Below are 14958 nucleotides of genomic sequence, written 5' to 3'. Positions count from 1 at the left end.
TAGTTTTACATATGACACATGACGTCAGGGGTAACTATAGTCAAAACATATGGTTTTGACATTGAATGAATTATATTGAGGAAATTGGTGAAAGGGCTAGTAAAAATACGTAATAATAAATCTTATTATTTATGATTTTTTATTAATTGTCGTGAGCATGTACGAATTATAATATTTCTGAAATATCTTTAATAATTGGAAATATTACAAAATAATTAAGGTAAGTAACATAAATAACATTAAACTCTGAAAATCAGCATACATTTTCTTAAGGAAAAAGAAAAATGCCCAAATCTGAATTATATTCATCACCACTTGTATACTCATGTTTTGAATGTTACCCACAATTAAAGGGAAAGTTTTATCCGAATAACGATTTGTCAAATGCAATGCTCAAGTCCCAGATTTATTGTAAAGCTTGATATACAACTGGTCCAAAATAGCAATAATTACAACTAGTAATAAATAGTGTGTATTGTATAATGTAAATGCATTAATATATATCAATTATTAATATCAATCATTACGTTAATCTTTAAAACTGGAGTAAAGTAAATTCATTTTAGAGACCATTTATTAACAGACTTTGTTATAAAACCTATATGAACATTTACTATTGTAAAACAAGCATATCATGCCATTCACTGAGCATTTGATTTAAGGAAATTGAATCTTTTATGTAATTTCAAAATCTCTTTTCCTGATATGAATGGTAGCATATTGAGAAAATTTTGCAGGAGATTAAAAGAAGGGCACCCCTAGAAAAAAGGTATCCATTTCCTTGCATCCTATCGAGATAAAATTTGAATAATTATTTGGCACATGATAATATGAACAATCTTAAAAATTCTGGGAGCTATAAGGAGAAAAAAGAATGAATTTAACTCCCCTGTATAAAGTAACTTGAGGAATCATACTCTATAGTTGGGTCAATTCATTTCTGAATACTGTATACAAGAACAAGTTCTCAGTAAAATGTGCAACTTTTTCTTATTTAGCTAGCACTATGTACATCCATTTAAGTGATCCCTATGATGGTTAATTCAAAAAGTTTCTATCATCTGTATCTTCTGAAATGATAGAAAAAAGCTTATGGAAGATTAAAATGTAGAGTATTATATTCCCAATACTACACTACTGTTCAACTAACACATATCTACATGTCTTATTAGCAATGGATGAGGTAGAATTTCACCTGCTTCACAGCAGTGAACATGTCGCAAATTTAGGCAATTTGCAGTCCATGGAGATCAACCAAAGGCACCTAGACACAAAAGGTAAGTTGTATTGTTTTTTATAGGTTTGCAGTTGGAGCCCTCATACAATTATAATGGAGAAAAAGGTATGTGGTACTTACTGAGTCTTTTGGAAAAAGTATAAGTCATAACGTTTTGCAGAACTCAATATTCACCATTAATTTATGTTTTTAAAGACACATTACTTTTTCTTTATTAATTCTATCATTTGCATGACTGAGAAAAAAAGGCATTTCCACAAATGACATTGCATAATAACAGACTTATTCATGCCTTCCTAAATAAGGACATAGGTCACCGCCACATATGGCGAAAAATGGTCAAAAGTGAAAATTGCAAAAATGTTCAACCAATTAAAATAGCACATTACATATTTCACACATTTGCTGAGAGATAAGTTTTCTTTTGCTGTGATGTACATTGTCTTCCATTGTATGTGACGGTGGTCTTACTGCTACTTTCGTTTTTTGTGACAGGACTTACTTAGGGTATATTCCAACCCAAATAAGAATTAATTTTTTCCTGTATTCTTCTAGATGATCCTCTACATATAGTGAATAAAATATGCAGAGCATGCTTATGTGTTAGTGAACAAACAGTTAATATGCAAGATACATATTTTGAGGATACACCTAGTTTCCAATTATACGAAGACATTTGCAAGGTAAAGGTAAGCACTAATTACACTCTACATAGTCGCTCTTAGAGAATAACAGCAACATTGAATTCTAGATAGAAGCAGATATATTTCCAGCTCTAATCTGTACACATTGCCTGCAACAGCTAAAACCAATCCACGATTTTATTGAGAAAGTGAAGCATTCCTATTTGTCTCTTGACCTTGCTTGTAGACACATTGCTGTTTTAATAGAGTTGAAGGATAATTTTGATTTACATGTTTATAATCAGAAAGTAGCAAATGTGCTGGAAAGCATTATAAGGAAGACTGATTCTGATTCAGACATTGCTCAGACTTCTGATGCAAGTGCTCATATTGTTAGGTGGGTATTAAAATGCCACAAATGTTTGATAATTGGATGTTAATTTATATGAAATGTTTCGTGATTAGAGGCGTTAATGTACTTAGCGATTCTGATGATGATAATACACCTTTGTCTGAGAAGTTGAAAAGTCTTCAACAAGCATATGAATCACGTGATGAATCGAATGGAGAACATACTACAGAAATTAAAGTAAAGGCTTGTTTTCCTGTATAGTAACATTTTATACTTGATTTGATTTTTAGAAAAGGTCCCCGAAAAGTAGAGGCAGAGAGAAGAACATTAACCCGCCTATTATCAAATGTGATTCTCAAATTAAAACTGAATTTCAACTAAATATTTGCCCATCATGTGGAAAAAAAATTAGGTAGGGCTAGATAAATATGCTACAAATAGCATTTTGTGGTATTAATAAGTCTGCTTTACATTTCCAGAAATCAATTGAAACATATGCAAAATGTTCATTTTCTGGATACGACGATTTTGAAGTGTTTGAAATGTTGTTATGAAGGAGATAACTTGGAAGACTTAATAGAACATAGCCAAAAATGCATTGACGTTAAAACATCGGTGGATGATCTAAAAACTGAAGATATAAAATTGTATCTTAATATTAATGAGGAGAATGATCCAGATTTTGAACCCAATGAGAGGTACCTACTTGCTAATTTTTTAAAGTAAATAATTTCTTAAACATTGATTTAACCAAGGTTTAATTCTGATGAAGAGGATCGGAATGGTGAGGAATTGGATGAAACCAATGACGTGGCCGTTCCGAGGAAATCACGTAATTCGAAATATTTATGCAAATTTTGCTGTGAAACTTTTTATGGGTATAATAATATAGAAGCCCATCTGAAGGTTTGACAATTTTTCTCAGTAGGTGCACAAGGAAAACTGAATTTTATTTGTGTTTTTTAGACTGTTCACAGTACCGAATCAAAATGTATTATTTGCTACCTAGAGTTCAATAATCCGTTCAGTTTGCTGTACCATATGATGGTAAAACATGGGCAATTGAAGTGTTGCAGATTGTGTTTGATTAGCTTCAAGACTTACAATGAGTTGAATGCTCATTATAAGTCAGCCGAGCATAATACGAAGTGCACAGTTTGTGGAGAACAGTAAGTAACATTTGGAAGAGCAATAATTAAATCGCAAATAAAGAATTAAGTAGTACACCCATAAGTAGTAATAGAAGAGTTAGAATGTTTTAACATCAACATGGGTCATTATTCGTCTTTTCTTGCGTTTGTCATTGTAAGAAGTTTAGTAAAAAGATTATATTTTAGATTTAAAAATAGAAAAGCAGTATACGAGCACAGGAGGAGGAAACATTTGAATCCACAAACTGAGAGCCAAAAATTTAAATGTCCTGAATGTCCTAGGGAATTCGCCAATTCAAATAATATTCGAAGACATATTCTGGTGGCGCATAACGACATGAGGTTTCTATGTGATACCTGCGGGCAAAGTAAGTTTAATCATCACACTGACAAAGGGATTTAATAAATTTTATGTATCAATGTAAGTCTTATTTCATTTTCTAAATTTCTTAGGTTACACAACTAAAAGGAATCTCACTCTACACATTCAAAAATTTCATCAGGGCATTCCAGTGGACAACAAACCAACAAAGAAGAACTTCTTTTGCGAATCTTGTGGCAGGGAATTGAAAATTTTCCATAAGTATGCTATTGCCATGCATAGAGCAAAGCACAAAGGTCACAGTTTTGTTTGCAAAAAGTTTGTTGATCGCCTTAATATTTAATAAATTATGTATGATTGGTTTCTTGATATTTATAGATGTTACGATTCTTTTGCAACAGAAGAACAATTTAAAGAACACGTAAAGGATTTCGGTCATGAATTATATGAATGTGACAAATGCCAATCTCAGTTTGTACGTGAGGAGAATTTTAAACTTCATTTAAAAAATCACGAAGCACCGGGCTGGAATAAGAATATGTTCGCTACATGGGGAAAATCTGCAAAATTAAGAAATGACAAAGGTGATTTTTAAATGGTTTGAACCATGAATTCAAATTATATAAAATTGAAAATTGTATATAATGTATTATCTGTATCTCGGTTTCCCATTTGCTTTCAGGGGAATTTGTATGTAGTTATTGTCCAAAAGTTTTTAAAGATAAACAACGACTGGATAATCATGTCAGAGTACATACAAACGAAAGACCTTATGAATGTCATATATGTGGCAAAGGGTTTAAAACTTGGATCCATCGAAAAACTCACTTGAATATTCATTTAGGTAAACATTAAACAAGCCCAACTATTTTCGCTTAAATCAGAGTTTGTATAATGGAAATTTCTTAATAATTTTTTTTAATCCTTTCAAAATTCGTCATAGGTATTAAGAAATGGACTTGCAAATATTGTTCAAAGGCGTTCACAAACTCCTGTACTTTAAAAGGGCACGAAATGATCCATACGGGGGAACGACCTCATCGTTGTCCAGAATGTCGGAAAGGATTCATTACGATGTCTGCGATGAAAAAACATCGAATGACACATTTTAAGACTACGACTGAAAACGGCAACAAAAAGAAGGTATCCTTTATTTCTTTTGACGATTTGAAAAATAACTTTTTAAATCTCAATATATATTTGTCCAAGTACATTTTTGGGTACAACCCATAAAAGCCCGAGTAGAGGGACACGAGTTTTTTTTACGTATTTGTTTATTTTCTCACTTGAATCACCAATAAATCACGAACAGCATCTCGTAACATAACTCGTAATGCTTGAAAAGTGTGGTTGGCAAAGCATAACGTCATATCGCAGTAAAGTAAATTTCACATCTCAGTTTATGCACAGGACGCTATTGCGATACGATGTTCTATTTTATGTCTATCCGTATTTTGAAATATTAATTTGAAGCGAAATGGATTTTTCAATATGGAAAAATGCAAAATTAATCTCAAAACTACAGTGACGCATATAATTCGATTGAAGAAAATGTTAAGCTGTTTTTTTCAGGAAATGGCAGTTCTCGTGGAAGAGGACGAAGATAAGCCTTCCATTTCACAACAAGAAAATGAAAACTATGTCTATAAATACGATACGATGTTTACAGGGAGTGAGGCCACCTTTGAAAGTTTTGTTGAACCGGTCAAAGAGCCTCCAATCGCTTTAATGGAGATTGAAAAGTAATTCTAGTGTGGAACGGCTATAGGGACGTTTTAACATGTAACAAGAAATTTTACAACAGCGGAGGTTATAGTTGTTATTTACTCTATGTAACATTAGTTTATATATTTTTTTCAGTATTAAAATCAGAATCTCGTGCTATTTGTTTTATATGTTTTTTTTCATATACGATAGCTTTTTATATGTATTTTTTGTGTGCATTGTTTTATAATCTTGCCTAGGGATTGTGATTAAAGACGGTTTACACTTGCTTTTCTTAATATTGTCTCAAAATGTAATACAATTTTTATTTTAGATTGTAATTTCATTTATTTCAAATTAAACATTACACGAAAATATAGAAAAAGATCCTTTTAATACCTACAGGACCCGTTATATAACAATAATAAGTATATATTAATAAAACGTAAACTATCAAAACCAGTGTTCAAACACAACGGAAAGCTCATGATACTTTTAACGTTTTCTTCTAATAATCTCCATAATATTTTATGTATTAATTTACCCTGTTTTAAACTTTAAAAAGATCATATACCTGCTGTAGGGTATGGAACAGAAAATCAAAAACTCTTCTGTTCAAAAAATTGTTCACAGGATAACAGTAGTACCACCAAAACGATGTAGTATTTTTGATAATCGTGGGCTCACTATTTGAGCTTAAGTTTTTATTTTTCTGTTCTATACTCAGTAGCCATCTTACACTTTCCTACTGCAGCCGCGAACAATACTACATGTACTTAAAAATAACCATAACCAAAATGATTTATTATGTTCCCAAAATATTCATAAACGTTGTGAAACCGAAACTATGCTTAAGATTTGTCTTTTGCAATTTGACGATCCAAAACCTTCTCACTCTCAAAATCTGGCTCCGACAATTTCCGGTAGCCTTCATCTTCCACGAAACAAATTTCTTGGCCATCGGGATCGGCGAGAATTATGACCCTCACAGTTTGCTTACCTGGAGTGGGAAGTGAGAGGAGTGGTGTTAATATGGTTTGTTTGTTCTTGTTGATGTGTTCGGATAGTGGCTCTTGCTCCGCGTAAGGAATAGAGAAAGCGATTCGGCCGTAAGCTTGACGTCTGTCAACAGGTCCGCCTGCAGATAAAAATACCTTTTTCATCAAGCTTTCACAATTTTGAAAGAACAGTAAAGTGAGTGCATATAATAATTATATCTTATACCAGTTTTTTTTAAATCTCGACTCACCATGCAAAGCAAATATTTTTCCTTATTGAACTACTATCGGATTTCTACAGCGAATCAAGATTTTAAACAAGTTGTAGATTTATTTTAAAGTTCACATCTCTTACCAACATCTTTCAATTCAATCCTGGTTGTGTTTTCACTGAAAGCAAATGCGGCAGACTTTTCAGTTCTATCATAGATTGTAAGACCAAGAATGCCATTCCAGTAATTAATGGATTTTGAAAGATTTGAAGAACCCAAAGTTACCTTTAAGATGGGATCTAAAAATATGAAGTTTTTTTATGCAACTTGCATTCTATTATCGTGTGTGTTCCAAAATTGGTTTTGAATGTATCGAAACTCGGCTGCTATAAGAGTTACTGTTGATTAAGCGGAGAATGGTTTAGATTATTTTATGAAAAATATATAAATACGAATTATTTCTGACATTTATTCTACTTAAAAAAAGGATCACCTCAATGTTTTTAGTTTAAAATGATTTTCCTCTTGATTTAGAAACCCCGTAAATAAAAATTAAACCACTTCTTGAACTAAGTTATGAGTTTTTCATAAAATTCTTTAAAACTTTCCCAAACTAAGTGTCTGTGTATGTCTTATTACAACCAAGATCTACCCATACATATATAACCAATTTGTATGGAATATTTTGTAATAAATTTAAAGTGGGACACTATTGAAGATTAAAGGATATTTAATGATATTTAGGATAGATGCTACAATGGAATTAAGTACATTCAATTTGTCAGTATAATTTAGGTTTTATCATCTGTATTAACAGACAGGAGAAAAAAGTAAATATTATTTATTAACATTATGAAACAAATTAAGATTGGAGATAAAAATTCCAATTTAGCAGTGATATACCTAGATAGCTTAATTAAATTATTGTTATTGTATACTTAAATTGGAATGGTTTTAAAAGTACAAGATGAGCTTTTGATAAAACCTAATAGTATTAATATATTACATTTAATCAATGGTAAACTTGTTGGTTCAAGTTCAATAGGGTTATATACCGCCAGAAAGAATAATTGGGGATCTGTGGAGTATATTTACTGTCTAGTAGCATATAATTTAAAAATAAAACTATCATCTCCGATGGATACATTTTTTCACGAGCAGAGTGAGTGGCTCATTGCTTAGTTACCTTTTTAGAAAATATATATTTATTGTTAATGAAAATTATCAAAAAAAGTGAAAACGAACCTCTATCTGTAGGTACAGGAGCATCAATTATGTAATATTTGTAGCCCCCAGGGGCTTCTAAAACATTTCCATCTAATATTGGCCAATTATGTTTTTCAGCATTCTTCAAAATTTCCTCATCTTGAATGGTAATGCCTAAGAAGTCATTTCCTTTATCATATGAATGAATTCCATAATTGTATGTGAGTTCAATTACGAAATTTTCATCTTCATTGCCATATCCAATCATAGTTTTGCTCCAACGGCCGGCATAATCACTAATGAATGGTCATAAACAAATCAGAACTTTTGTTCAAACAGGTTTTGAAAGGTATTAGTAATATAGGTAAAAATGCTTACTCTAACTGAAACCTCTTTAAATAAGAATTATTACCTATGCTATGTGTGAGATTATTTCAAGATTATTTCACAAGATGTTCTGATTGTAAATATTATATGTAGTATACAGTAGTGCTCATAAGTAGGGAAACTTTTTAAATATAGTTTTTTTTGTTAATCAATGAGTGTAATTTAAAATATATATAATATATTAGGGGTACAAATAAGTTTCCGCCGTTTAACAAAGCATGGTCCCACCAGAAGGTTATGCTGAAATTGCTAGATGTAAATCTTACTATCGCAAGTTTGATCAACTAGTAACAACATAACCTAGAAGTATTAGTGGTTTCGTATCAGCATCACATTTTTTTTTCTTGCAAAAATGTCAAGTTTTGTGCCGAATAAGCGTCATTTGCGGGAACTTTTGATTTACTTCTTTAATTTGAAGAAATCTGCAGCTGAGGCGCATCGATTGCTTGTAGAAGCATATGGTGAGGCTGCTTTGAGTGAGAGAAGTTGTCGTGAGTGGTTTCACAAGTTTAAAAACGGTGAGTTTAACGTGGAAGACAAAGGACGCAGTGGAAGGCCGAAAACGTACGAAGATACGGAATTGGAAGTGTTATTGGAGGAAGATTCGTCTCAAACACAAAAAGAACTTGCACTTACATTAGAAGTGACGCAACAAGCAATTTCACATCGTTTAAAAATGTTGGGAATGATTCAAAAACAAGGGAATTGGGTTCCTTATGAACTGAAACTCAGAGACGTCGAACGCCGATTTTGCATGAGTGAAATGCTGCTTGCCAGGCATAAAACAAAGGGTTTTTTGCATCGTGTAGTCACTGGGGATGAAAAATGGATCCATTATGATAACCCAAAGAAGAAGAAATCATGGGGTCCACCTGGCCATGTTTCAACATCAGTAGCCAAATCAAATATTCATGGAAAAAAACTCATGTTGTGTATTTGGTGGGATCAACTTGGTGTTGTATATTATGAGTTGCTCAAATCGAACGAAACTATTACTGGAACTCTCTACCGAACACAATTAATGAGATTGAGCCGAGCACTCAAGGAAAAACGCGCTCATTACTACTCTAGACATGACAAGATTATTCTCCTACATGATAATGCTCGTCCGCATGTTGCGGCACCGGTTAAAACCTATTTGGAAACACTTAATTGGGAAGTCCTACCCCACCCGCCATATTCACCAGACCTTGCCCCATCCAACTACCACTTGTTTCGATCAATGGCACATGGTCTGTCTGAGCAGCGCTTTACATCATATGAAGATACCAAAAATTGGGTCGATTCATGGATAGCTTCAAAAGATGAAGAGTTTTTTCGCCGTGGTATCCGAATGCTGCCAGAAAGATGGGAAAAAGTAGTGGCCGTTGATGGGCAATACTTTGAATAAAACGTAATATCCCGTTCTTTCACAATTAATTCCAATTTTTTTATAGAAAACGGCGGAAACTTATTTGTACCCCTAATAGAATAGATTTTACTTTTAATGGTTTACTGCCTTCCTTGGTATAATAATTTTTTTTGGAATTTAATCTGGAATAAAGATAAGAACAAAAATATATTGCTAGAAAAGTATACATTTTTTGCAGTTTTTGATTAAAAAAAAATGTAAATATCAGTAACGATGCTAAAGCATTATTTGACTCATGAAATAAAACAACATATTGTCAAGCTATCTACGAATGCAAACATTTAGTGTCATATTTCTATAGCTTTAAATGTCCTCAAAGAAGAAATATTTAAAATATTAAAATATTTTCGTGAACGTGTTACAGTAAATTCAGGCATTTATTTGAAATTTTAGAAAGAGACTAGAAATTAATTCTTGTAGAGGTTTGTAGAAAATTTGATGATTTTATGAAGGAAAAGTATTCTTACATTATTAAGGAAGATGGGTATGTCACCAAACTTAAAATAAAACTTGAAACAAATTTTAAGTTTTACTGGTTATTTAAATAAAATTTATAAGTTTCCATATTTTGTCCACATTGAAATTTTATTTTTTTGTTATGATTATATGTTAATTAGTTAGATTTTAATTTAGGGCATATTTTGAAACTATTCAATTTTAAGTAGCAGTAACATACAAATAACTTTAAAAGTGTAATGTAAAAGAAAGATTTAGGGGAATATTGAAAGTTTTTATACCTATAGCCACTACTGTATTATTCTTGGCACAAAAACAAAAAAGTTCAGATGAACATAGGTTGATCCTCTACCTGTAATCATGACATGCATACATTCATGTCATTCAGAGATATTTTTATTTACAAATATATTTAAAATGTGGGATACAGATTATCTGAGTAACAAATAAAATAGTATTCAATCAACATTTCTTGCATGAGTACTTTCATTTAAATTATTATCAAGATACCTTGTATTAAAAAGTTTTAAATAGACTTTTGCTAATACATTTAGGGCTTTATTGATTTCAACAAAAAATGGTATTTTAATTACCCATTGCATTGAGCTTCACATCCTTCAGAAAATTCTTCATGTCTGAACACTTTCATTCCCAATACCTTTCTGTAAAAATCCATAGTCTTATTACGATCCGGAATTTTGAAGACGAAGTGGAGGCCTCGTCCATGTAATAAAACCATAGTGGAACTAAAATCAAGAGCCTATTTATTTGCATCTGATTTAAAAATTAAAAGTATTTTTTAGATTTAGTGAAAGCAGTGAAATCATTGTAAAACCTTTGTCAAATACATAATGGGATAGTGGCCCTTGACAGGGTTAAATTTAGTCTCATTCTTTTAGGAAGGAAAACCCAGTGATCCTAGCAGATTTAAAATTTGGTTTGCCTGCAACACTTACATAGTGCTATAGACTTTGGTAAATTTGATGAAAATTGTATAAAACATGGATACGTTTTAAGCAAACTTAAATAAAAGTAAAATACTGGAACTAGTATATACAAAAATTATTTAAAAAATTCGAAAGAAAAGATCCAGTAAGTTCGGTAGTACTTACTTCTTTCTGAGCTCTAAAGAATGGACAACTGAAACTCGACGAAATAAACTACTGCAACGTAATAATCTATCAGCAAATTTCAACCCAGAAAACTCTTTTGCAACGTTAAGCAAGAAAGAATTGATCATTAATAACAAAAAGTGAAAGGAATTTGAATTTTAAAGATTAGTCTAATTTTCAAGGTTAACTAGTCAAGTGGTGACACGTCCTCAAGCAGGACAGGATATATACCTAAATACACGACGTGTACATATCAAGACGTGACGTTAATTGTGGCAACAATGGAGTACATATTTTAACCCTGTTTACTATTTACATTCGTTATTAATTTTAGCTTTATAATTATAGAATATAGTGTGAAATAGCTAAAGATTACTGACTAATTTATTTACACATCAACTCTGTTGCAATGAAATTAGGGGGAAGAAATACTTGAAATTAAGTAAAATTAAATTGAAGCAAGAAACAAATATTTGAAAAAATAACAAACAGCTCTTGGCATTGACGTTGTCACATTTTCATTTCGTCGGCAGTGAATTTAAGCAATGATTTATTTAATTGATAACCTATAGTTCCTATCTTTCCCTCTTAGCCCTAATTCTAACCTAACTCTTGCGGATTGTGGCCACAGTAGTTTTTGTTACTTCTTGTTTTTTTTTTTAAGAGTCCATTTCTGTTCACTTAATTAAGTTTAATACAAGCAAGAAATTGTTGGAATTTTAGTATCTTCTATCATCGGGAACAATTTAATTTTCTAATAAATGGCAGCTCCTAATAGAAAGTCGCGTAAATTGGCGGCGGACGATTCAAGCAGTGAAACACCCAGAGCATACACTCAAAATGATCAAGTAAGTCATTAATTAATCGAAATTTACAGAAAAAGCTGTTTTTATAAGACATCACTTTAATTTTAACAACTAAAAATTCTATCTTATGGTTTCGGCAACAAAAATTTGTAAATTTTAAATAGCACTCCTAGAAATCCCATTTACTAGGTGTAATTTACACCTGTTCAGAATTTACTTTAAGTCATTGTTTGTTATAATTACAGTATAATATAAAATGTCCCATTTCCAGACCGGAGTCTGTATTATCAAGAGTTTTACTTACTTTCTGTAGGTCAATTAACGATTTATAGGGCTTACTCTGTTATTGAAAAGTTGTTAAGAGTTGAAACAAGTGCATCATAAAATTAGAGGCAATTGGCAATGAAGATGGCAATATGAACAGAGCTAGGGAGAAGTATTTATAATAGAATTTTCTAACAATGCTTTCATTTCTGTACTCTTTCTTGTGCCGCTATTAACAAATAATTCACCGTCCAGAACTAATCAAATGATTGGTTTTAGGTAATTGAGGCCACATTTGAGGGACAGAATCTAGAAAGTCAAGATTATGCTGGAATAAAGCTGTTGCTGCAACAATTATTTTTGAAGGCAAATGTTGATCTGGGACAAATGACCGATATGTTAATAGGGCAAAGAGAGATTGGAACTGTCTTGAAACAAGTAAAGAGTTAAATAACAATTTATTTTAAAATACTGGTGAAGACCAAAAATTATGTGTATTTATTATTCAAATTTTAACTATAATGGTATGTTTGTACTTGATTGATGTCCATAAAAGTACCACATTGTACAGGTTGACAATAATTTGTAAATTGAAATAATGTAGATTTCATATATTACAAGATTTTAATTTGATGTTCCAAAAATTGAAATAACTTCGAAATAAAATTAAAAAAAAAAAATTTAACTTGAACACCATGTATTTCAGTAACATAGAGTTCTTTGACTATTATTTATTCATAGAACTGGTACTATTTTTGGGCGTAGAATACCTGGTCAAACCTTTACTATATAAAAAAGGATTGCCTGTATAACATCAACCAATTCTGTCCTAAATGCATATGTTTATTTACTAGAGCTACAATGATAGTGATGATGAAGACACTTTAGAGTTTATGGACGAATCGATAGTATTTGCAGTGACCAGTGTGATAAATTTAACGTCCCACCGCGAGTCCCCTTGTATAAAGCAATTTTTCCAGTTGTTGGAAGAGATAAGTTCGGAACATGCGGACAAAACAATACAAAACAGTCTTAAAGGCATTTTGCAAGAAAATAACAAATTAGGTAGATTTTTATTGTTGTAACCACCAGAGATCGTATACTGTAATAATTGCTGTTATTTCAGGTTTATTAATTAATGAGAGATTTATAAATATTCCTGCAAAAATTTCTCATAATATGTTGAAAGCTACTTTTCAAGAGATGGAAAATATTAAGAAGAAAGATAAAAACTATGATTTTGATTACCTGATTCTTATTTCTAAAACTTCAAAGCCAAAAGAAGAAGAAGGTTAGGTTAAAACAACATTTAGTAATTAGGATTCATTAGTCTACATTAACAACGTTTTTAGATGGGGACGAATTATACACGAATGACGAAGAAGTGGTTTTTACAAAGGCGGCCGATTTGACCTTTGATTTCTCAGTGGAAAATGCCGACACAGGACTCGCTGGTCGTTGGGACGACGATGATCAACAATTAATTCCCTATAGAAGGGTGATTATTGTCAAAGCCGTGAAGTATAAGGATATCATCGATGAGATCAACACTTTGGTGAATTAAATGTGAATTGCAATTCGATTTTTTTTTTCTAATAAATAGGTTATAATTGAATTTAACCTTGTATTTTTTATTTTTATTGAAAAAAAAATAAACTAGGTTGATGGCCAGGCGACTGTAATGACAAAAACCACACGTTCCCTGGTTAGGTGTATTTTTGTAAAAATTCTGCCAATGTCAAGGTTTTTGGTCGACAAAAGCTTCTGTGTCGACTGTAATAATAGTCTAGCCGCACCGTTAGGGAGAACAAAAACCATTTCAAATCTTACTTTTGCGTTTCTACTTGTTATATCGCAATTTGACGATACAATTGAACATGAAGGAGCACGGGTGCAGAACTTATTTTACTTGGTATTGAGGAAGGAATTCACCTCCGAGTACTAACAGTCAACCACAATTTCCTCTTTCATTATAAAAGGTGATTTTTTTTTGTATAAGTCCGGTTTCAGTCTTTAAGTCTCACAATTCGACAACACCCACTTTTATTTACCAAATATCGGCTACACTAATGGTATCACACGAATCTTTTCAACAAAAAAGCACCCGATTATTTCGATTATTAGTTTATTCTGTATTACGAAGATTTTTAAAGTCATTCAGACGTTCGACTGAATCATATAAACAGTAGTGATATGAAAACATACAAAAAACTTTAGTCCTCCTTTGGAAAGGTACGACTCATAGGTCGTGCCATAAAGAACGATGGATACGCAACACGAAATTATGTATACATTTGAATTTTAACATTTTTATTGCAGATATGAAGAGATAATTCGGTATATGAAATAAAGCTAAAAAATAAATAAAAAATCGCAGTTTGGTAACGCGTTTTTTGAACCAATTACTAGCAAATGACAAATATTTTAATGAAACTTTTATAACACGATAATTGCGGTTTCTAGGTTGTAGGATCGAATTCATAACAATTACTGTTTTTCGTGATAATTAATTTTATTAAATATTGTGGAACTAGTACACTAGAAATTTCAATTTTCAAATGTAATTGACGACAAATTTATACTGCCGGCATAAGATCCATGTTAGTTGTTTCCGGTGACTGTGTTCGAAATTTCGTTTTTGATAACACATTTACAAAATAAAATTTTATAAATTGTAAAAAAAATTATACCACGGTATATCAGAACAAGGGGGAATG

General features: G+C 31.7%; 3 protein-coding genes across 5 annotated transcripts; 2 read left to right on the top strand and 1 right to left on the bottom strand.

The window, feature by feature from the left end:
- Positions 1-66: 66 nt before the first annotated feature.
- On the top strand, positions 67-5722 carry LOC136343306 (zinc finger protein 708-like). Of its 3 annotated transcripts, none has more exons than XM_066289963.1 (15): positions 67-220; positions 1173-1277; positions 1793-1920; positions 2040-2257; positions 2326-2449; positions 2503-2624; positions 2692-2910; positions 2968-3118; positions 3179-3381; positions 3550-3731; positions 3817-4003; positions 4064-4269; positions 4368-4529; positions 4629-4828; positions 5258-5722. In XM_066289963.1, the coding sequence occupies exons 2-15, from the start codon at positions 1175-1177 to the stop codon at positions 5429-5431; spliced, it is 2379 nt and encodes a 792-aa protein (XP_066146060.1). In that variant the 5' UTR covers positions 67-220; positions 1173-1174; the 3' UTR covers positions 5432-5722. The 3 variants fall into 3 exon arrangements, with proteins under 3 accessions (XP_066146060.1, XP_066146059.1, XP_066146061.1); XM_066289962.1 differs by having other exon boundaries at positions 1793-1926; positions 1989-2257; XM_066289964.1 differs by having other exon boundaries at positions 68-220; positions 1173-1342; positions 1793-1926; positions 1989-2257.
- Positions 5712-11359, bottom strand: LOC136343323 (glyoxalase domain-containing protein 4). The gene is made up of 5 exons (XM_066289985.1): positions 11172-11359; positions 10653-10805; positions 7845-8101; positions 6743-6898; positions 5712-6527 (listed from the first exon to the last, which is right to left on the bottom strand). The coding sequence occupies exons 1-5, from the start codon at positions 11297-11299 to the stop codon at positions 6241-6243; spliced, it is 981 nt and encodes a 326-aa protein (XP_066146082.1). The 5' UTR covers positions 11300-11359; the 3' UTR covers positions 5712-6240.
- A 94-nt stretch (positions 11360-11453) lies between these two features.
- Positions 11454-13861, top strand: LOC136343334 (protein BCCIP homolog). Its single transcript, XM_066290006.1, has 5 exons — positions 11454-12019; positions 12521-12679; positions 13096-13306; positions 13368-13532; positions 13594-13861. The coding sequence occupies exons 1-5, from the start codon at positions 11933-11935 to the stop codon at positions 13803-13805; spliced, it is 834 nt and encodes a 277-aa protein (XP_066146103.1). The 5' UTR covers positions 11454-11932; the 3' UTR covers positions 13806-13861.
- Positions 13862-14958: the final 1097 nt, after the last annotated feature.

The sequence above is a fragment of the Euwallacea fornicatus genome, chromosome 14 (genome assembly GCF_040115645.1).
Source record: "Euwallacea fornicatus isolate EFF26 chromosome 14, ASM4011564v1, whole genome shotgun sequence".
In the NCBI taxonomy this organism is placed as follows: Eukaryota; Metazoa; Arthropoda; class Insecta; order Coleoptera; family Curculionidae; genus Euwallacea; species Euwallacea fornicatus.
The sequence above is the reverse complement of the archived record's forward strand: the minus strand, read 5'-3'. Positions and strand labels throughout refer to the sequence as shown.